Source organism: Copadichromis virginalis, linkage group LG18, assembly GCF_057382275.1.
Source record: "Copadichromis virginalis isolate Kocher_CV1m ecotype Utaka linkage group LG18, C_Virginalis_male_GT1.1, whole genome shotgun sequence".
Taxonomy (NCBI): Eukaryota; Metazoa; Chordata; class Actinopteri; order Cichliformes; family Cichlidae; genus Copadichromis; species Copadichromis virginalis.
In genome coordinates, this window is record NC_140635.1 from 6820232 (window position 1) to 6842863 (window position 22632).

General features: G+C 39.8%; 2 protein-coding genes across 7 annotated transcripts in view; one reads left to right on the forward strand and one right to left on the reverse strand.

Annotated features, from left to right (window-relative positions):
- The window catches only part of LOC146687144 (ATP-dependent 6-phosphofructokinase, platelet type-like), a 40257-nt gene extending 36004 nt beyond the window's left edge, over positions 1 to 4253 (forward strand). For all 6 annotated transcript variants that reach the window (XM_085439555.1, XM_085439557.1, XM_085439559.1 and 3 more), the window contains 6 exons: positions 50 to 214; positions 1499 to 1560; positions 2187 to 2298; positions 2614 to 2713; positions 2818 to 2923; positions 3241 to 4253. In XM_085439555.1, the coding sequence (XP_085295681.1) occupies positions 50 to 214; positions 1499 to 1560; positions 2187 to 2298; positions 2614 to 2713; positions 2818 to 2923; positions 3241 to 3397 (702 nt within the window). In that variant the 3' untranslated portion in view covers positions 3398 to 4253. The remainder of the gene's footprint in view (positions 1 to 49; positions 215 to 1498; positions 1561 to 2186; positions 2299 to 2613; positions 2714 to 2817; positions 2924 to 3240) is intronic.
- A 2371-nt stretch (positions 4254 to 6624) lies between these two features.
- pitrm1 (pitrilysin metallopeptidase 1) lies at positions 6625 to 20643 on the reverse strand. The gene is made up of 27 exons (XM_085439553.1): positions 20317 to 20643; positions 19399 to 19504; positions 19028 to 19134; positions 18770 to 18921; positions 18286 to 18400; positions 17159 to 17255; positions 16556 to 16716; positions 15236 to 15362; positions 14979 to 15067; positions 14530 to 14658; positions 14208 to 14321; positions 13580 to 13676; positions 13116 to 13250; positions 12647 to 12785; positions 12390 to 12506; positions 12170 to 12299; positions 10648 to 10768; positions 10257 to 10333; positions 10003 to 10168; positions 8749 to 8849; positions 8508 to 8628; positions 8350 to 8400; positions 8084 to 8196; positions 7784 to 7906; positions 7507 to 7652; positions 7033 to 7135; positions 6625 to 6923 (listed from the first exon to the last, which is right to left on the reverse strand). Exons 1-27 carry the CDS (start codon positions 20361 to 20363, stop codon positions 6830 to 6832), a joined length of 3078 nt encoding a protein of 1025 aa, XP_085295679.1. The 5' UTR covers positions 20364 to 20643; the 3' UTR covers positions 6625 to 6829.
- Between the last annotated feature and the right edge of the window lie 1989 nt (positions 20644 to 22632).

The following is a 22632-nucleotide window of genomic DNA, read 5'->3' on the forward strand; positions in this document are numbered from 1 at the left end:
ATTTTTCTTGTTTAATGATTGTATACTGTTTTATGTGTGTGTGAATCAGACATGTGATCGCATCAAACAGTCAGCTAGCGGCACCAAGCGGCGAGTGTTCATCATTGAGACAATGGGGGGCTACTGTGGCTACCTGGCCACCGTGGGTGGTCTGGCTGCAGGCGCCGACACTGTCTACATCTACGAGGAGCCATTTGACATCCGTGACCTTCAGGTTAGAGAGAAAAAGTCTGTATCCAACAGAAAATGCCTTATTTTCATGTCTCCTCTCATCATCAGAAAATACCAAGACCTTTTACTCTCTCGATGACTCTTATAGCCATGATTCCTGTCAAGTCCTTTTTGAGTTCCATTTAATTTATTTTTTGTATGTTTCATGACTGGATTTTATTGGTAACACCATTTATGAGGGCAACAGCATAAACATTCAGGATTCAAACTGCTCCTAATCCTCCGTTTAACATGGCTTTTTTATTTTTGGGCTCTGTATGATGTCAATAAGAACAGAAATTCCTAATATGGTCATCTCAGCCACACAACTGAGCCCCACCCACGTAATGTTCAAGCTTTCTGTCTACGACAGGCAGCCAGTTAGAAGAAAGTTGGCTAAAAATGGCTTGTTTTGAAAAGTCAGGGCATCCGTCCACTTTCTTCTGTTGCAGGGCTAACACAGACTTCCAGCCAACCCTGCACTGGATTATGAATCAAGAGTTCAGAATAAGCAACATAGAGCTGGAAATGAGCCTAATACCTTTCACTACATTGCACATTTCCATCCTTAGCAGTAGTGGAGCAGACTGATCGCAGTGCAGTGCAGAAGCTTCCGTTAGTCAATCAGTGCCTCTGCCTGGATGTTTCAGGGCTGTGCAGGTGACCCAGATTATAGCAGTGCACATGAAGCAACTTATTAATAACCTCTGAGCTGCATCAGTCATTCAATGACAGACAGATCTCATCAACACAGATCAGGTCAGGGAGATTAGAGACGTCAGGACTATTATTGTTTACAATGTTCCTGTTACATACACTTTTAATATTAATTGTCTTTTTATTTATTTTGTCTGTGTATGTTTTACTTAATTTTAATCTAACAATGTTGAGTTCTTTATGCTCTGTAAATTTTGTCAAACTAATTTTCTTTTTAAAAAGTCTGGGCGCAGTGCACAATTTAGTTTTTTAGAAGTCTGCCTTTGCATATGAACTATAACTAGTACGTGTCACAAAGAATTTCAACCATAAAAATGCATGAATAGGTAATAAAACAAACAAACACTTTTTCAGTGATCACAATGAGAAGCAGTAAAAAGCGCATGTGTGTGGTGTCGTAAACCTGCATTTCTGTTGCATTAACCCTCTTGGGCTCACCAGCTGGGTAAAAGACAAGATATGGCGCCCCATGGTGGTGTAAATGTTACCTGCAGCTCTTCACTCTGCAATGAGAGACTGAAGAGTGAGAGTTGCTCTTGCAGGTTTAATGTGAGAGACTCTGTGTTTTCAGGCCAACGTGGAGCATCTGACAGAGAAGATGAAGACGAGCATCCAGAGGGGACTGGTGCTCAGGTGAGGCTAAACACCTTCATTCTTTAAAGTTACATTTAGATGCATTACCTTACACAAGCCTGTGGGATTTATTGTACGGACCTGTGCGTACGTCTGCGATGAACAAAAAATGCAAAATGCTCTATTTTTAAATGTCATCTGCAGTGCGTTATTTGTAAATAAGTGTTTCTCAATTATGTATATAAAACCATTTTGGCAAATAAAAGATTTTTGATTAACCTTACACTTTATTTCATGTCCTCTATTGAGGTTATTTTAGTCCACTGCACCACCATGCTGTTGGAAATTGCTCCCAGCAGGACCGAGGTCTGGAAATAGGACAAACGTTGTATTTTGAACCGAGTGCAGGTGACATTGTGTGCCTGCATAATTTCATTATTTTAAGATGCCCTCAAACATAGTGGTGCATCACAGCATCTCTATGCATGCATGCAGTGAAAAGCAGAGCCTGGATGAAGGGTATATGAACGCTGGTGTGTGGAGACTTAGCAGCCTGGTGACTCTGTGTCCTCTGTTAGTTGATAAATGGGTTCAGGCATTGTTTAGAGCATCTTCTTTTAAGGGAGCACTTGTTATTTGGTGAAGCGATCCCTTAACCGGCCTGTTGCCCTTGTGCTGTGTTTTAGAAATGAGAACTGCAACGAGAACTTCACCACAGATTTCATCTACCAGCTTTACTCTGAGGAAGGGCGAGGAGTGTTCGACTGCAGGAAGAACATCCTCGGTCACATGCAGCAGGTTGGCCACGTGCACAAATGAATGAACGCGATGCTGTGCTTGATATGTTTATCAGCAGTGATGACAATCTGTGATGCAAGGAGCCAAATCCACAAAATATCTGCTATCCTTTATCCATCCATCCTGTCTATCTGGGAGATATTGCAGACATTACTGTGTAGAGTTATGTTGCTAAACTAGTGATTGTAAGTGATCAAAATTAAGAGTTATAGTGTAACAGAAAAGTGCACTTAACATTATTTTAGATACTAGACTTGTGATATTTTATATGTAATGCCCTTATTTTGAATAAATATGACTTTTTTTCCATGTCAGGGAGGAGCTCCATCTCCCTTTGACAGAAACTTTGGTACCAAAATTGCAGCCAAAGCCATGCAGTGGATCACCCGGACACTCAAGGAGTCCTACAAAGGAGGCAAGCACATAAATGTGACACTTGATTCCAGCGAGGATGCAGAACATTTAGGTGTGAAATTGCTTTGCCTCAGTTACAAAAGCTGATGCTTCTCTTCGTTGCAGGGAGAGTGTTTGCGAACTCGGAGGACACCGCATGCCTGCTGGGGATGCGTCGCAGATCTCTGGTCTTTCAGCCTGTGGCGCAGCTCCGGGACGAGACAGACTTTGTGTAAGAAGATTGTTTAATATCTGTAGCAGTGCAGCTCACAACCCTGAGTAAGTAAGCTCACAAGCTGAGCTTACTTACTGTGTGAGAGGAAAAATGTTTTAGAGGACCATTTGCAGATCTTTAACATAGTTAAAAACAAAAGGTAGTGCTAATGCATCTGAACCAGATTATTAAGAACAAACCTGGAAAATATTCTGACCCAATTCCCTTAAAATTCTCTGAAGCAGCGGTCCCAGGCTTTTTGTTTTAATCTTGCTTTAAAGATCTCTGTGGTTAAGAAATAGTGTAGAGAACATTCGTCTATTCTCTACTTTCAGTCACAGGATCCCTAAGGAGCAGTGGTGGCTGAAGCTCCGTCCTCTAATGAAAATCCTGGCCAAGTATAAGACAAGCTATGACGTGTCCGACTCCGGGCAGCTGGAACACGTGACGCGGGTCCGACCCAAAGACAGCAACACCTCAACGGCCATCTGAACCGCCTCACTTCCACACGCAGAGCTTCACTTCAACAGGACAACAGCTTCACAAAACAGTGACGGCTACTCACTCACTGACTGATCAGCTGCTGACTGACTGCAAATACGTTAAGGTAGATTATAAAAGATAGGTTATTTTAAAAGCTCTATTGAATGGTAAAGTCACGGCACTTTTCAGAAGGGATTCTATATTATGGGTCATGGGATTTGAGATTTTATTAAGTAGTGTGAACTTCCTAGCAGCGCTAATATTTTATTTTATAGATCCCTAAAAGTATTATATAAGTAAACACACATATATGGACCCTGTTCATTATGTACTGTATAAGTATTTAGATTTTATCTCCTAAAGAGTAGCTATATCTAATTTTATTACTTGAAGATATGTAGCTGAGCAAATGTTGTGTAAACACAGCTTGGCTGAAATCCGGCTTTTGTCACCTTTACCTTGTACTGCACTTTGAGCCCCATATTTAATACGACCCCCTAAAGCTGCTTATACAGAGAGAATATATTTCACGAGGATCACATGCTTTCAGCATGTTGGCCAGGTTGATTATAAAATGTTGAAACTTGAAGGATGTTTTTCTTCTGGGGGTTTTGGGACGAGCTGGTTGTGTGTCCTGTCACCTGCTAATTGTGTGTTTGTTGTGTTGTTGCCTTTGCTTTTTGTATCCACCCTGGGCGTTGTGTCTGGCATCTTGTAGTGGTTATCTGTAAGTAGGGTCCAATTGGCTGTTGCTGTAGCTCCTCAGTGAGACGGAGAGTGTCTGAGACTACGCAACATTTATGTGCTGGCAGTGTGACGTGTTCTTTCACAGAGTAATAAAGCATTTATTGTGTTGAAACTCTAACTGTTTTGTGTTATTGTATCTCACTTTTATGTGGCTGGCTCTTTGTATTTGTTTGATGGGAGGAGCCTGAGATGTTGATTGTTGGATTGAGTCATAAATTAAACCGTAATGTTGTGTAACTTCACACAGGCACCAGTATAACTTCTATCCATTCATTTAGACAGGGGCTTCAAAATATCTGCAGCCATCTTGGTAAAGCAGTAACTAGCAGAACCATGAGATTTACTTAGGTTCAAGTACTCTGGCAGGAAGTAATTCTGTAAAAAACAGTAAATTACCAGGACAATGGGGACACTGATTGTGGAACGAGACCATACATCCATTCGCTTCCGCTTATCCTTTTCAGGGTCGCGGGGGGTGCTGGAGCCTATCCCAGCTGTCATGGGGCGAGAGACAGGGTACACCCTGGACAGGTCGCCAGTCTGTCGCAGGGCTAACACACAACGACAGACAACCATTCACACTCACATTCACACCTAGTGGCAATTTGGATTTTCCAATTAACCTATCCCCACAAGCTGCATGTCTTTGGACGGTGGGAGGAAGCCGGAGTACCCGGAGGGAACCCACGCAGACACGGGGAGAACATGCAAACTCCACACAGAAAGACCCCGGCCTGATGGTGAAATTGAACGCAGAACCTTCTTGCTGTGCGGCAACAGTGCTAGCCACTAGGGCTGCTCGATTATGGCAAAAATGATAATCACGATTATTTTCACTGAAATTGAGATCACGATTATTTGACGATATTTATTTAACCCTTTAAGACCTACCATAGAACCAAGTCCGCCAGAGCTTATATTATTTTTTTTGTACATGCTGTAGTGCCATTTGTGGGAGCATTTCAAGTTGCTATACATCAATACAACTGTTATAGCCCATATTTTAATAATATGTATGCATTAAGTCCATAGTAACTACATTAATTGCAAACAAGTGCAATAAACTACAAAAAAATTGAAAATCGTTTTTTTTACATATATTTCTACTTGGAGAAATTTAAGAGGTTTATCCCTCAAAACTTTAAATACAAAAAAGTTGCAAAAAATAGTTTACAACAACAGGAAATTTATTTTGAGTGTCTTCATAGTTTTATTTTGGAGATACAGCAATTTTTATATACTGCAGGAAAAACAAAAAAAACAATCCTATGATGCAAATTTGCAAAGAAAACAGCACGTGCATCAAAATAAACTATTTCCAGCTGTGCAATTCGAGTTCTAAGCATCCCAGCAACTATTCAGAAAAGTATAGAGTCAAACATGACTTATAAAAACACTAGTATAAGTATAGTATAGTTTTTTACTTAAGGCCTACAAGTAAAAAACTACATTTTCCGCAAAAATGACATCACTTCCGGTTTCGGGCAGGAAATGCGATAGTTCGAGTTGACGTCTTTTTCAAAGTGGGAAGTGTTAGGAACAGCTGATGGATCGGCAAAGCGTGTTTCTGGAATATTATGTTTTTGTTCCTGCAAGCGCTTTTTATGCAATTTTTGCAAAGCTTTATGTGGAAGGAAACCGTGACCGAGGACAAGCTGATGGCATAAGATGTAAGTACAACTCCTCCGGTTTCATATGCAAAACAAATTATTGCGCTAGCTTAGCGGTTCAGGTTCTACAGGGATTTAAAAATAGTTATGCAAAACGGAGCGTGCTGCTCTGACCGGCTTTAAAGGGTTAACAATAACAATGTATTGAATAATGACTTTAAAAAATAATATAAAATAGTGTGCAAATACTGATAACAGTGCAAATGTTTGCAATATAAGAAATAAATGAAAAATGTAAACATCTATGTTTAGTCAACTTTGCAGTGTTGCTCTGTGGTGCAGCTACTACATCGTAGCAAAGTTTACACACTGTCTACTTGATCCACGTCTGACTCCGCGAACCCATAATGTTTCCACACCACTGAAGTTTTTTTTTTTTTTTACCTCTTTTCAACCAACGGCAGTCACTCTCCTCTCCAAATAACTTCTGCTTAGCTTTCCGAGCTTCCCTCGGGTCCTCTTAATTGTTGTGACGCGTGTTCGAAATGGAGAGCGGTGCGCTTGACTTACCACACGGAGCAGCGCGAGAGTAAAGCATGAGGGAGGGTCTAATAATCGGCTCAGTCATTTTTAATGATCGTTGAAAGCCCAGATCGTAATCGTGATTAAAATTCGATTAATTGAGCAGCCCTACTAGCCACTGTGCTGCCCACTGCCTACTGTTAAAACTACCTTTAAAGTATTTGAGCCCAGGCAGAAATATTACACAAATATCTTAAATACTGGACCAATTAAGTCAATATTTGGGGAAACTAATTTCTTTCCCCCAGGAATAAAGTGTTTTAATGACTCACCAATGACAGATTTTGTATTCCAATGTCATGATGCAGCATTTAATTCTAATATGTACATAACAGAATATGAATAGGCAGTCATACAAGTATTTCAAATGGCAGACACTGATTAGGTAACTTTCTTCCTCTTTCTTTTGTGCGGTTCAGCTTTCTTTTTGCCACCATTTAAAACATTTCTGAGATAACACTTGTTCTTTGGATGACCACTTTGAAAATATCTACTGACAGTCCTATTTTATAATCCATGAAGGATCTTTTTTAATAACGTCATTCTCCGGGCCCAGAATGGCAACGCCACACGTCTTCTGACCAGCACTGAGGTACCTGCAGAAAAAAACGAGGGATTATTTTGCGGGCATAAGAAAGCTCTACTTGTTGTAAATAAACAGCAGCATCTTGACAAATTGCATTTTGCAGGATTGGTCAGTTTTACCTTTCAGCCACATCCACTAGGTTTTTATGGTCAACAGCAAAGAGTCTTTGTCTGTGACTCTGCTTCATCTCGTCCGTGACCCCACTGAGGAACTGACCCATGCCTGCACCAAAGACAGAGTCACAAGCTTTGCATCAGAACATAAAGAATGCTGAAATTACAGCTTCAGCTAAGGGATCCATTCGCTCTATAAATTCAACTGTATATTATTACTTCAAGTCTAAAATGATGCAAAATAGTTAAAGATGGGGGAAGGTAGCATGTGCACCACACTGGCTGTGAGAGTCTGAAGGCAAAGTTCTGTACAGATGCATAAACACACACAAAATTTACTCTATTATGAAGCCTTTTTGAATATTTACAGATTCATTCTCATGCAAGGACAGAATGTGTTAAAATCCTTTAAAGGTTTGATGTAAACTGATCCAGGCAGCTGCTTTCAGGGAACCTCTCATCACTCAGATGGCACCTCACCTTTGTCTGCGGGGGCCACAGGTGAGTCCACCGCTGAGAAGACTGACAGTTTGGCTTCGTCGATGTCTTGCTGGGTGAACTTTCCTGACTTTGCCCACTCGATACCGTTACCAAAAGCAGATAATGTCTGCACTGTGTTTGGATCCCTTGGACACAGAAGAGACAACACATGAGGTCAAAACTCTCCGAAATTCTTATCATAATTTGAACTTTCAATGTTTCCTGCCTTCCTTCCCTATTGATACACAGTAAACCTTTGTATTGAACTTCTACCCACCTGTAAGAGTAAAAGGTGAACAGGCCTCCTCCTATCTTGGCCCCGCCTCCATAAGCTCCGCCTTTCTCACGGATCTCTCCATGAAGAAACTTTGCTGTCATCATCCTGGCTAAGATGCACAAACTAATGAAGGAGTAAAGAGAAAGTGTTTACTGCATGCAGTTATTACAAATGCATAACTGAGAAAAAAAAAAAAGCAACACATTTTCAGTAAAATTAAGTTAAAGAACACACTAAAGCCGCCATAAACTGTGTTACAGTTATTTACCTGCTGCTAGCAGGATGTAATGATATCGTTACCTGGCATAGTCCTTGTGGGAGAAGGGCACTGCGCGAATACTCTCACTGACAAAGTTGACAGGGAAAGGCATCTGAAAGAAAGTCTTCATTGGACATGGATGGAAGGTTGGCTCCTGAAAAATGTAAAACCGCAAATTAATTTAATTCTAAATCAGAAATGGATTACTTATTGAATTATGAAGATGTTAATTGTAACAAAACAATTCTTCAAAAATTGATCAGTGGATTAAGAAAGAAATAAAGAAAAATGTAACTATTAAACCTACTGATATTAGTTTTCTTCGTGGGCCATTGTCATCCAGAGGGTTTATCGGCTTCTGCAATAAACACAAAGATTAAAAAAAAAAAAAAAAAAAAAATTGGATTGATTATAACAATGAATTAATTCATTTACACATATTTTGTTTTCCCTGTTCAACTTCACCTCAATAATATTTGGTCTGACAGGTTTGCGTTCCTTTCTGTTCTTAGCCACATCCTTTATAAAACCCTCCAAGTGTGCCGCTGCATCAGATACTTTCTCTGGAGTTGAGTTGATTGCACATCTATATGGACACATTTAAAATAAGATGCGTTGAGTGCCTGATATTTCACTATTTTATAGTTCATTATTTACAGTGAAATAAAGATAAAGTCTACATATAGCAGGTGTATTATGGACCCACCTCATGTTGTTTGGGTTGAAAAGGTGTATTTTGAGCCTGGGTAACGTTCGGATGATTTGGCTGAGGTCTGCTATCGCAGCTGTTCTCTTCATAAACGTAACCTGTTGTTAGAAGATGAAGTATTGGTTCCAAAGTATTGACACCATCACATCTCTACCCTTTGTTGCAGAAATTTAAAATAACATGAATAGTGATTTTAAACATACAGTACATTTTCTTTGACACAAGACACTGTTGGATGGAGTTTGGAACCAGGCCCGGGGAGCGTGCCTGAGGGCGAGCGCCTAGTTGCTGGGACTTAGTTCATGAGGCCTGGGCGGGCCTGGCCCCGAAAATGCATGGCTTGGTGTTGAACCAGTCTCCTGGAGAGGGGCTTGAATCTGTCTGAGTCTGGAGTTGCCCTTGGTGAGAGGCAGTAAGCTGGGGTGGGTATCTAAGTATCCCCTCAGCTTGCTGCCAATATGTTGGGGTTTTTCTGGTGGATGAGAGGATTTGTTCCTGGCGCCTTCAAGACAGGAAATAGGTCCTGACTGTCATCTGTAGTCCGCAGGCTGATGATTGCCTGAACATGGTCCATTGCACTGAGCTGCAGCTACAAGGTGGTTGGTGCCTGTGGTGGTGGTAACCCCCGAACCAGATGGTGGACACCTGAGGTGGAGGGAACCATTAGGTTGAAGAAGGAATCCTATCCGGCTTTGTTAGCCGGTGGGACTTTGGAGGCAGTACTTAGTAAGTACTTAGTGATGTGGACACAGTACCGGTCAGTCGAGATGAAGAGAGCTGAACATAAAAGCAAAGCTCTTAATTTACTGGTTGATCTACATCCCTACACTCGCCTATGGTCACGAGCTTTGGCTAATAACTGAAAGAACAAGATTGCAAATACAAGCGGCAGACATGAACTTTCTCCGAAGGGTGACTCAGACTATAGCCAATACACTTCCACATTGAAAGAAGCCAGTTGAGGTGGTTCCCTGAGTCAGATGCCTCAACCACCTATGTCCCACTGGGACACACTGGTGAAATTATATCTCTCAGCTGGCCTGGGGACACCTTTGTGTTCCCCCGGACATGCTAGAAGAGGTGTCCGGGGAGAGGGAGGTCTGAGGATCTCTGCCTAGGCTGCTACCTCCACAACCCGGCCCCGGATAATTAGAAGAAAATATAAAACAAACAAATAAACAAGCAAAGCAGCTTTGCGGATAGCTGGATTTTTCTGAAAGGTTAAGCCTTTATTAAAATGTACAAAGATACCTGTTCCATCCCACCAAAAGTCTCCTGGAGGTCTCCAGCTGGAGTGAGGTGACGACCCGCCCGAGTCATAGCATACAGGTGACCTGAGTATGCGATACTATTGGCCAACTCCTGTGCTGACTGCATCACCAGCACCCTCAGGCGCTCCTCGTCATCAAAGTGAGGACTAAACGACAAAATAAGACCCATTAACTGACAGTTCCATCTGTTGGTGTCGCTAGCAGTGGAAAATGTAAAAAGCTGGGAGGAGTTACCTGTTGAATATGTCGCTCCACAACTGAAACATGTGAGGAAGATTCCTCTCCAGGCACGAAGAAGATAAGAGGATACCCTGAAACAGAAGGTAGAGATCCAGATGTTCAACCACAGAAAGGAAGTGCTAAGAGCTCACTGAAGTGTCTTTAGAGATAAAGTCTTGGTCTAAAGTTTAATTCTATCCTTCATGAATTATTTGATTATTTATTATTATTTTTCATTTGTTATTTCTTTTCAGAGAGGCCAACAGATTCAGTTCATGCCACTGTGCACTGTGTAAAAACACAAGGAATCAAGCTGAAAGCTACTTTCTGTTTTGCATTTTGCACACAGAAATGATCACAGATAGAAAGGTGTTATTGGCTTAAAACACACTTAGCTGGCACTGACCTGCTCATATGTATCCAGCTCGTTGCAGTCAGTGATGACCTGAGTGGAAACAGACATGCCCCCTGTCCTCAGCTCCATCTGCTGGGCCTGCTGCCTATAGTCCAGAGCTCCACAGCCCATCCTAATTAAACAGACAAACATATGCGGACACACAAACAGACATTTGAAAAATCTTTAATACTCCATTGTGCAATCCATTTGGCATTGCATCACAGTCTGATAATTTTTTTTCAACAACCTAATCTTTTTTTATGTTTTCCACTGTGATTACACCACAGCACACTTACCTTATTAAGGTCCCCAATAGGGATGGGTACCGGTGTCCGGTGCCATCATAAACGGTAGTAACCACCGAAAAGCAGCGCACATTTCGGTGCTTTTTTTTTCCTGAGCTGTGATACACTTTTAGCCAATCGTTTTACGTTTCCGAGAATAGTAGGCGGGGCCAGGTACGTACGTTCTGTTAGCGCAGAGCTACAGATTAAAAATGTCCAACGCGAAGCGGTTAAAAGTCTGGCTGTACTTCACAGCAAAATATGCAAACTCAGCAGCCTGCAACAAGTGCTTTAAGCTGATACTGTGATACTGTCAAAGGAGGTAACACCTCAAATCTCATGAAACACCTGGCGACGCATAGCGTTTTTTTAAAAGCCCAGAAATGCGCCGTATTTGATGGCAGCAGCAGCCGTTCTTCTCTGCGTGAGTAGCTTAATGTTGTTCTTGTGTGATTTACGTTTAGTAGGCTAACCACGTTATTACATTAATGCATGTAAGGTGAACTAGCAAACATCATCATAGCTACATGCGGCTGTCTTCTTGTTTGATGGCAGATACTCCCTTCACCCTGGCCAAAAAGGCTAAAATGACCAAAGAAAAAGTGGAAAACAGTTAAACATGAGAGGTTTTTGGACAAAGTTTGTGTTTTTTCCATTGTTTAAGCGCTGCTTCCAGCCAAGAGTGATACCATATATGCCCCATAGCTGCAGAAAAGGCTAACATTGTTATCTTTTTACAAAAAAACAGCTGAACATGAGAGGTTTTTGGACCAATTTTGTGTTCTCCATTCTTTAAGCACCGGTTTGAGCACCGTTTGAGCACCGGCACCGTTTCAAAAGTACCGATTTGGCACCGGTATCGGATAAAACCTAAACGATACCCATCCCTAGTCCCCAAAGACTGTGTTCACATGAGTCAACACCAAATATTAACAGGCAAACCAGAAAACCCAGAAGAGATTACCAGCTCAGTGCTAAACTGGTTTTCAAATAACATTTGAAAATAAAATAAATATTCAAAGCTGAAAAAGAATTCAAAGATCAGCTTCAGTCTGTAGTATTAATCAGCACAAAGTAATCCAGAAAACTTGATAAGTATTTCATTTGGAAATATTTAAAAGTATTTAAAGAATGATGTATCAGCAGGAAGAGACATTTACCAGGACTCCTGAGCGCTAATCCTTGCTAGTAAGCACCGCATTTCAGATTCATCTTGTTCTGGTCTTGCAGACCAACAGGTTACTCACTTGGTAATAACACTGCAGAAGAGCGGGACGAAAACCTTGAGGTCCTCTGGAAGGGTGTTGAGATTACACAAAGCTCTGAAGTACACCAAACCATTGGTGGGCTGCTCACAGTACTGGACCGGAACGCCTCCTATGAAGAATGAGAAAGTGCTCTATATACAGTTTATATAAGACAACAGTTTTCGTCACACGCTCTTTGTAAATTAGCATAGACTCACACCTGCAGTGCTTATTTGAACAGGAGTGATGGGTATCGTTGGCTCGATGTCGGACACTTTGAGTGCTGGCAGGCAGGAGACATCCTGGGTTTGACTCTGAGCAGCCAGCAGCTCCAGACCTTTCCGAGAAGAAAAATCACATTATACTAACATCTACTGAATGCAGACCTGTCTTAATATACAATGCTTCAGGTCGGTAATATTCAGTTTAACAGATTACACCCACGAGTGATCAATCTTCTGGCAGTTCAAATGTTACCTTTCTCATAGATCTGCTTTCTGTCGCTGTCAGAAAGAACCTCGATTTTCTTCTGAAGTTTCTCCTCCTCAGCTTTGGCCTGTTTCTCCAGGTAGGACTCCTCTGGGCTCATTGACAGAGTCAGTCGGTGTGTGTTCTCCTAAAAACCAGTCAATGACAATTAATCCGAGGTGGCATCCTTTGTTAGCAAATACCTGCTCTGCATTATCCTTGTTAAAGCATTTATATATTTATGTTATATGTTTTTTCATTTGTTTCACGAAAGGACTCAGGAAATGTTTTTTGATACTACAACATAAGAAATAAACTGTCAACTATGAAACAAAGTATTTTATTATACTCTCAGCCTGTAACTGTGCAATTTATCTTCCCAACAATGTTAAATAGTAAAGCCCTGAACCTGTAAGTAACATAATTTAATGAAGACATACAAACAAAAAATATTTCAAACACTATGTGCTTAAATCACCTTAAAGTATTGCCTGACTTTCTCCTGGAGAAAGCGAGGGTTTTCCTTCAGGGCTTGTCTGAACTTGGCAACACTGTCACTGATCTGCAGCAGCTCCACCGGGTCCCCATCATGGTTCCACGATGAAGCTATGTACTAATAACATAAGATGAATAAAGGTTTTGGTGAGGAATTTACTAGGATTATTTACACCTTATAATATATAAAACTCTTAAACACTGTACCAAAGACAGCCTCCCAAAAAATAACAACAGTTAAATTCACATTCTTGATTTGTACAGAATTTAAACGAAAAAACAGGGGAAACAAACATTCAATGTGAGGTTTTATGCAAAATGAACACACACTAATAAACAGCACTGCAAAGCCATACTTGGACGTAGGTGGTATGTTTTTACAACTACAAGTGCCCTTGTAGTTGTAAAAACAAAATAAAGGTCACAGATAAACAACAGTAAACTCACCGAGGCCAGAGACAGGCCGAAGTTTGTGGTCTGATGTTTAATCTGGATCTCAAGCTTATGGATAAGAGCCTCAATCCTTCTCTCCTCAAAGCCATTCCTTTGTTAAATGACAAGTGTGAAAATTATTCTTTGGCTTCTTCCTTCTTTCCTGTTTTAGCTTTTTTCAACAATTAAATCTTAAGTCATACATATGCTTTAAACCCTACAGTAAAGATCCTGCTGTATTCTGTCGCTCACTCTGTGCAGAGAAAGTAAAAGTCCTGAGGTATAAATGTTACAGAAATATTGGTTTTTCAGTAAATACAACAAGTCTGTCATATTTTGTAAATTGTAACTTATAAGTGGCAAAGCTGTGCCTCCTCTCACTGCTCACCAATGGAACTAAATGCTTAACCAATTCGTGAACACACTCAAAAAACAAAACAAAAACATTAGAAAGACCCATGACTTTTATTTTGCCCAGTAAAAAATTGAAAAATTTATTCCAGCATACAATGTTTTATTTGTTTTCCTACATTTTTAAAATCTGCTACATAAAGTGCAAGATAACAGTTGCTGTATAGGCTTTAGTTTGTTACGCCAAAGAAGGAAATTTTGACAAGAGAGGAGACTTGATCAGGGAACTTACTCTATAATTTTATCGATGGTTTGGCTGATGATCTGCTTCACTCTCTCTATATCCTCCTCATCAACTCCCTGCAGTCCGATACTGAACGACGCCTCTTTGGTGCTGCCATCATATCTGCAGGATGCAACACTTGTATCAATACTCCACAAGTACATGCAGGTTATGGATGCTTAAATGGAATTCTTGCGTAACAAGTGGTAAGAGAATTTGTGAAGAGTAAGTAGGTATACAGACCCAAACTGTATGCATCAGTTATTAAACTTCCAACAAAACTGGTGAAATTAAAGGTTTGATGTGGATGTTATAACGCCTGCACACATACCCAACAACAGAAGAGAAGTCTGTTCCCAGTTTGGGTTCGATGAGAGATTTGTAGAAGGGAGAGTTTGGCCCAGAGATCATCAGAGAAGACAGCAGGCTGAGAGTGAGTCCTTCAAATGCATCAGTGATGCTAAAGAGAAAAACAACAATAAGAAAAAAAAAAACACCCATTTTTACTGTCAGGAACACTATGGGAGAGTCAATGTTGAAACTTTAACAGGAACTTTCCTTAATGTGTGAAGCACTGTGTCACAGTGGGTTCTTATGGGTTAAAATGGCTCTTGAAAAATTATCTACAAAAAGGACTATATAAAACAACCTAATTGAAATTAAAAAAAAAAAGATCAACTCTAAAAGAGGAAGAAGTATGTGGGGTTACATCTCATGTTGAACTGATTTTTAGCAGATATCTCTACAGGACACAGCAGGAAATAAATGATATAATCTTACTCTCCCAGCAGATAGCTCACACACACTGTGTTCTGCTTGTTTGGATCTGGAGCCAGAGGATCAGGACTGCAAGTCACATGGTCCTCTTTCTGGGAGAAAAACAAATATTCACAAATCAAATATTCAACTACCTTTTGTAGCAACTAAAAGCATTCTTTGAAATGATAAAAGAAACAGAACTTTGTTTATCTGATTCAAGGCAAAATAGATTATCACTCCAACACACTGCAGCAGAGACACGCTTAATGTGAGCTTACAGGACTGGTCCAACGTGGCTGAGAAGGAACTTCTGTTTTCGGGTCGATGCAGGCAAACTTGGACAAAGCTTCTTCTTGAATCTGCTTCAGATGAGGTTCTAAAGGCAAATCTCCATAAGTGAAGAACCTAGATGTAAGAAAACATTTAAAAACAAAAATCTCGTTTGTTTATAGGGCAAGATATTCTAATGTTCCCAGTTCACATTTATTTTACAAAACAACCCTAAAACGCTTCAACCATAATTAGTCATATTTAGGGATGGGTATCGTTTAGGTTTTATCCGATACCGGTGCCAAATCGGTACTTTTGAAACGGTGCCGGTGCTCAAACGGTGCTCAAACCGGTGCTTAAAGACTGGAGAACACAAAATTGGTCCAAAAACCTCTCATGTTCAGCTGTTTTTTTGTAAAAAGATAACAATGTTAGCCTTTTCTGCAGCTATGGGGCATATATGGTATCACTCTTGGCTGGAAGCAGTGCTTAATCAATGGGAAAAAACAAACTTTGTCCTAAACCTCTCATGTTTAACTGTTTTCCACTTTTTCTTTGGTCATTTTAGCCTTTTTGGCCAGGGTGAAGGGAGTATCTGCCATCAAACAAGAAGACAGCCGCATGTAGCTATGACGGTGTTTGCTAGTTCACCTTACATGCATTAATGTAATAACGTGGTTAGCCTACTCAACGTAAATCACACGCGAACAACATTAAGCTACTCACGCAGAGAAGAACGGCTGCTGCTGCCATCATCATCCGTCATCATTTCTGCTACACTGACAGGGCTAGGGGCCAGGACTCTCCTCTTCGTGTTTTTGGGGGATATTGCTAACTCCAGGTCCGATAACTGGCAACCCACGCACAGTAGATGTGCTCGGTGTGAGGTCTCGCAGCAAGCTATCATACGGCGCATTTCTGGGCTTTTAAAAAAAACCCGCTATGCGTCGCCAGGTGTTTCATCGGATTTGAGGAGTTACCTCCTTTGACAGTATCACAGTATCAGCTTAAAGCACTTGTTGCAGGCTGCTGAGTTTGCATATTTTGCTGTGAAGTACAGCCAGACTTTTGACCGCTTCGCCTTGGGCATTTTTAATCTGTAGCTCTGCTCTAAAAGAACGTACGTACCTGGACCCGCCTACTATCCTCGGAAACGTAAAATTATTGGCTAGAAGTGTATCACAGCTCAGGAAAAAAAAGCACCGAAATAAAGCACCGAAATGTGCGCTGCTTTTTGGTCTGGTTACTACCGTTTATGTGACACCGGTACCCATCCCTAGTCATATTCTTACAGTAACTCTGGATGATTTATGCATGTGCCTATTTACCTTGCGTTGCTGGGATGGTAGTGTGTGGCATGGAATTGTTTAAGTTGCTCCCATGTAAGGTCAGGAATGGCCAGAGGTTCTCCCCCTGACACCACAGAGTAGGTATGGTCAGGATACAGTTTGTTCTGGAGGTGCTGGGCGTACAGACGCTCATTGTCTGACTGTAAGTACACACAGCAAGAAACATTATTCTAAACTAAACATTTATTACAAACATTTTCTGTTTTTATAAATGAAAAAGCTTAAAGTTGGTTTGCAGCAGGCAAACCAACTTTCCTGCTTTTTTTCTTATTCTTCTTCTTTTTTTTTTTTTTAAAGTTATGCAGTCGTTAAAGGCTTCTGTAAGTGTGAACTGCCTCAAGCAGTTTTTATTGATTTTTTTTAAAAAAAAAGAAAGAAAGAAAAAGTCATATGAAAGTAAAGTATTTCTCTTAAGTATGAAAAAAGAAATTGAAAAAAAAAATAAATTAAAAAAAAAGAGTTGTTTACTTTGCATTTGATGGAGAGTTTGTAACCGAAAAGTACCCGAGGTGGGGAAAAAAGAGCATTTATGAAAATATTATATTCTATACATTTAGAAGCTTTGTGGCTGTGTCAACTTACAAAAGCACCCTTCATTTCATTAAACACCACTCCTTTAAACATTAGAGGGGAGTTGTTATCTGTGGGGTCTTCATTCTCCAGCCTCCAGCCTTCCTGCCTGGAAAATAAACCACAGACAATCAGATCAGACAGCCAGGCTTTCTTAGCTGGCTCAACAAAAAACCTAAAACCCCAGTCGGTGATAACAGGTATTATATTGGTGGTTATTGGTTTTATCTTTGAAGCTGGGCTTCCTGCTTCTGCCTGTGCTCACATAAAAACTAGGGTTTCATGAGACATACGACTGAACAAAATAATCACTGAGTGACACCAAGTTCAACCAGAGAGGTGATGATGATGATGATGATGACGACAACTGGTAATAAAAATCTGTAACGAACCAAGAATTAACAGTAAAATGTAACCTTGTTGTAAAGAGAATAAGAGATTACTGCTGCAGAGGTTTCATCACATAGAGCGACAAAATTAAGATTTTAAATTTAACACTGAGTGAAGTCGCGCTGCTGTTTTATTTCTCAGGTGTCGACAGCACAAAAGAAATCTGAAACTTTAAACTGAATACATTTAAACATCAAAGTTTACTGTCCCACAGTCTAACAAAGGAACCGCCCAAATCACTTCAGTTTGTCTTCAGATCAAACAATGTCTCATACAGTTTGCCCTTCTTTAACTTCTTTAAGTGATTTTTGTACGGTACACTTTATCAGCTTGTACATATGAAACATATTGTCCAAGCACAGACTCTACATTGTACCTAAAACATGCTGTAAATAAAAGAATTGTTGAAAACATGGCACTTCTGGACGACTTCAAACTAAAACTTGGTGATTCATGCTGATTTAGCCAGATAAATAACGCCACTTTGCTGACACAGAAACCTCAGACTTTAATAGCTTAATGAGGCTGATTGACTTTAATCTAACTTTGTAGTTCACCCCTCAGCTATCTTCATTTCATCAGAGAGAACAGATCGGACACACAATCTATACTTCTCATCACTGAAGTGCCACAATAACGGCATCATATCTGAAAATAAAACTTGTTTACCGTTTTGCACTTGATTGCAGTACAAACTTAATTGCAGTTACACTCGTAAATGTAAATACGTAACGATGATCTAAACTCACCAGAAATCCTGCTCTCGTAAACAAGGAAAAAAAACTGCATCCAGATACACCGATAGAAGATTCTGGAAGTCCTTCCCATTTTGGGTTGAGAACGGATACATGGTGTAGTCACTGGCTGTTTATCAATAATGGGAAAGGTCTCATCAGAAATGTGAGAAATAACCAACAATCATTTAGAATACCTTTCATTTTCTTTTGAAGCTGAATGATAAAATAATGACTGGTTTTTGATTAAATAACCACTTAGCTTGCACTTCTGAGAATTAACTTTATTTGGTGCATGGAAACACTCATTGTTATTACTTAACGCAATAAGTAAATATAAAAAGCATAAATAACATAAATTAAGAATAAATATAAAAATCCAAATGTAAACACATTACAGTGCAAGAATTTACATGACTAATGAACAAGCTTTCACAGCTTTTCTCTCGTGGACTTGTAGGTCACACAGTCAATTGACGTCCAAGTTATGCTTCCATACCTGTGAATGCATTCATGAAGGTGGACAGCGACCTATTGAGCATCTTGAAGAAGGGGTCTCTGCAGGGATATTTCTCAGATCCACACAGCACTGTATGCTCCAGGATGTGTGGTACCCCTGTGCTGTCCATGGGGGTCGTCCTGAACTGGACACTAAGGGAGAGAGACTTTAAGTATTTTTAAAAGGCTAGATTGTTTTTATATAGTTTTGTTATGACTTGAGCAAAACAAACAAACAAAAAAGCCCCACAACGCTAACCTGAAGAGGTTGTTGGAGTCATCCCGTGCTGCATGCAGATACTGAGCTCCAGTTTTATCGTGCGTCAGCTTCACTGCTGTGAGAAACAGGTCAGGGACCGCTACAACCTGGGAAGGAACAGAATTAGTAGCTTTGATCACAAATGGTTTGAGAGCAGGTTCATAAAGGATCATAGCTCACAGCAAGATAAATGGAAGTTCAGTCAACAATAAAAGAAATGTCACAACAGATCTCTCACATTTACCTGTAGAGAACAGTTCCACATTTTTGAAACACGTCTTAAAATATTTTACAAGCTAACCCCACATAACTTAGTTATACTGCATTAATGTCACCTAACAGAGTCAAGCCAAAATTTAAAGTGTTCCTACTTCTTTGACCGTAAAGCCGTGGATCTTCTGCCCCGGTTGGTACTGAAGGGCTCTCTCTCTGGCTGAAGTGCTCTTCAGCCTCCATGTGTGCTGCTGTCCATTGAAACTTAAAGAAAAAAAGGAGTGCAAAGTTTAGTAGGTATTTTTACAAAGAATATAAAATATATCATACAAAATAATCATAATACATAATTTAATAATGGTTATTGTGGTTTACAGTAGATGCCAAAGTTTCAGTTATGATGTTCCTCTGAAAATGTTGAGGTTAAAGGGCTGGACTGAAAGCCAATGCCCAAAGAAAAACTCTGAATGACCGTCAGAAAGCCTGGAGAACTACTGCTCAAGAAACATTAAAAATGCCAAGAAGGTATAGTTACTTGGAAAAAAAAAACTATAAAGAAACGAGGGATGACTCAAGACTTTTGAGCACTATTGCACTTTTTTGGGACTTTTTGACCATATCCACCATGTCTTTTCAGACATGCCCACCCAGGTAAGAGTCTAGTAAGACAATTTCCAGTTGGGACCACAGGCAAATACTAATCACAACAAATCTCAGAATGACTTGAAATGGTACAACACCTGTGCCGGCTCATAGAAAGCCTTTATCAAACCCTAAATTAGCTATCGTTACCCGTCACTGGAACAAAATGCAGACATTTAACCTCTACTACAGCTCCTAAAGCAATAATAACTGATTACTGGCTATAAACAGTAACGCTAACTCTGAAGCCATAGGTTCTCATCATTGATTGCATCAGCTTTTTCATCAGTCTTGTTTCTACTATTGTATATAAAGTAACAATATTTGAACTACACATCAAGGTTAACACTGTCTTTCTGTCTAGACAGAGTCGACAAAACACACACAAAATTCCCTAATTAACGGTTAGCTTCAGGACGTCTTGGAAAACTCACCTTAAGTATCGAAGTTTCTGGAACACTGACTTCGTCTGTCGAAACATTGTTACTAAATTAAGTTACTACCCCTACCCTTAAAGTGCCCAGTTTTAAACTTACACACACTCCTACGGGTTAATTGTCATTATTTGACTGAGCATCCTGTGCCGTCTGCTACCTAACATGCCGTGTGTAGCGGTGCCGTTGACGTTGAATGGGAACGTACACGTAAAAATGGCTGCGACACCGGCGCGCGTCGCAGATCTGACAACAGGTTTCTGCTCGATTTCACCGATCCTACAGCACTGCAATTCTACAGTTACCGACTGAGCAGTTTTTACCACGCGGAAAGCTGAACATTCACCTCGAAGCGTCCCTGTTTGTGATTGGTCAACGTTGAAGAAGAGGAGCTACAATTGGTTAAGCAATGTAAGGTGGAAGTTACTAAACGGTGACTAGAGGGTTTTTTTGAAGGACATTTAAAAACGATCTAATTAGGGACTTTAATTTTGTTACAATTTGTAAAGAACAACAATCTAAATAACGTCATTCCGCTCTCTAAAAGTTTATTAAACTTTAAAAACAAAACACAAATACAGTACAAATTTATATTTAATGCAGTTACAAACAACCTCCAGCAGATGTCAGCATAAGATCGCATTAATTTGACAAAAGATAATTCTCTTCGAGCACGTTTGTATTAGTTTTATCCCCACCCCCCTTTTTTTGTAGCACTCATTTCAAAAAGGTAAACTGTGATTAAAAATGCAAATGTACAATTTTGCTTTCAAGCAGTGCATACACAATCTGACCCAATATTTATTTCAAACAATATTAATGTATATATTAAAACACAGTTTTTAAACCTATGTTGCTGTCATGTTTGCCATGAAATTGCAAAATGGTTTCACTGTAGGAGAAAGCTTGAACACGAATAGACCTAAATAATCTCTGTTATGTTCATCTTTGTCAAAATAACGATTAAGTTACTTTATAGCAGACTATTAATCTTTTTTTTCTTAAAAAAATCATCATGACAGTTGTGCGACTGATTAACGGTCTGTTGTGCCTTACAACTGTGTTAAAATTCCTTTCGATCATTGACATGCAGAGAGTTTTTTGCACTTAAATCCAAGTCTGAGCTGGCTGCAGGATTAGAAATATTTCATCACCATGCTCTATCTGCTTTAGGTTCATTTAATTTTTTTCTAAATTACAGAGTATTTCTTCTTCAGTAGTTTCACAGTAAAAAAAAAAAAAAGAACTGTAAAGTTGCCAGTGCTCTATAGCCTATATAAATAGAGTGTACATATACTTGAAACTGTATTCTGGACTAAAGCTCTATCTCACTTTAGGTTCTTTGCAGACTCATGTAGATGCATACATTAATTTATTGATTTGTACTTTCTTAAGGAAAAAAAATGGATACAGTGATGCAACACAAAGTAATGTCACAAACTAAACCTTCGTTTTTGCTCACCCCTCACCATTTGGCACCCTGACGACAGTTGTTCAGTTTTTCTTTTCATTCCTATTCACAACTGCACCAGATACAATGTATGTTAAAAGTGAAAAAAAGAAATGCAAGCCTCTGCATTAGATACCCTAAAACGATGTGTTAGAAAGGTTATACAGGTGTGATATATTTATTAGAAACCTTGAAGTGATGCTGCAGAATCACAATGGTATCCTATGGGATTAGAAAAGGTAGCTATTTCTCATTACACAGACTCCCCAGCTTCTTGTTTCTTCTATGCAAAAATCAATCTGCGTCTATTGGCAGCAACAGCCAACAGCCTTTTTTTCTTTTTTCCTTCTTTCTTTCGTTCTTTCTTTCTTTTGAATATCTTTTGAGGCACCCACGGTCATCTCTTGTGTTGCACTGACAGCATGTGGGAGATTTTCCAGCAGCATAAAGAGAAGGCCTTGGTAAGCAAGCAGGAGGGGCTTTTGAAAAAGCAGGAGCATCTTTCAGTGCGGTAGCTGGCTCCAGTCTGTTAGTGCCTGTTCATTATTACTAAAAAAAACCCCAAAACAAACCTTGATCACACAAACAAGGGTTAAAAAGGTAAACTACCGGGAAACAGGCAAAAACGATTACAAGAGAAGTAAAATGTAGCCATGAGGTAACATGATCTCAGTGAAGTTTAACAATGTTTTAAGAATTTGTAAAAGTGGACATGGTGTCAATGGGTCTAAAACATTTCTGTTTTTTCTTTCAAATTTTGAATTAAAGCCTTTTTTTAATGTTCAAACCATCAATCTTTAATCTACAGGAGAAGAAAAACATTTCGGCTGCATGCCTCTTGCCTTGTTAATTTGTTATGATCATGC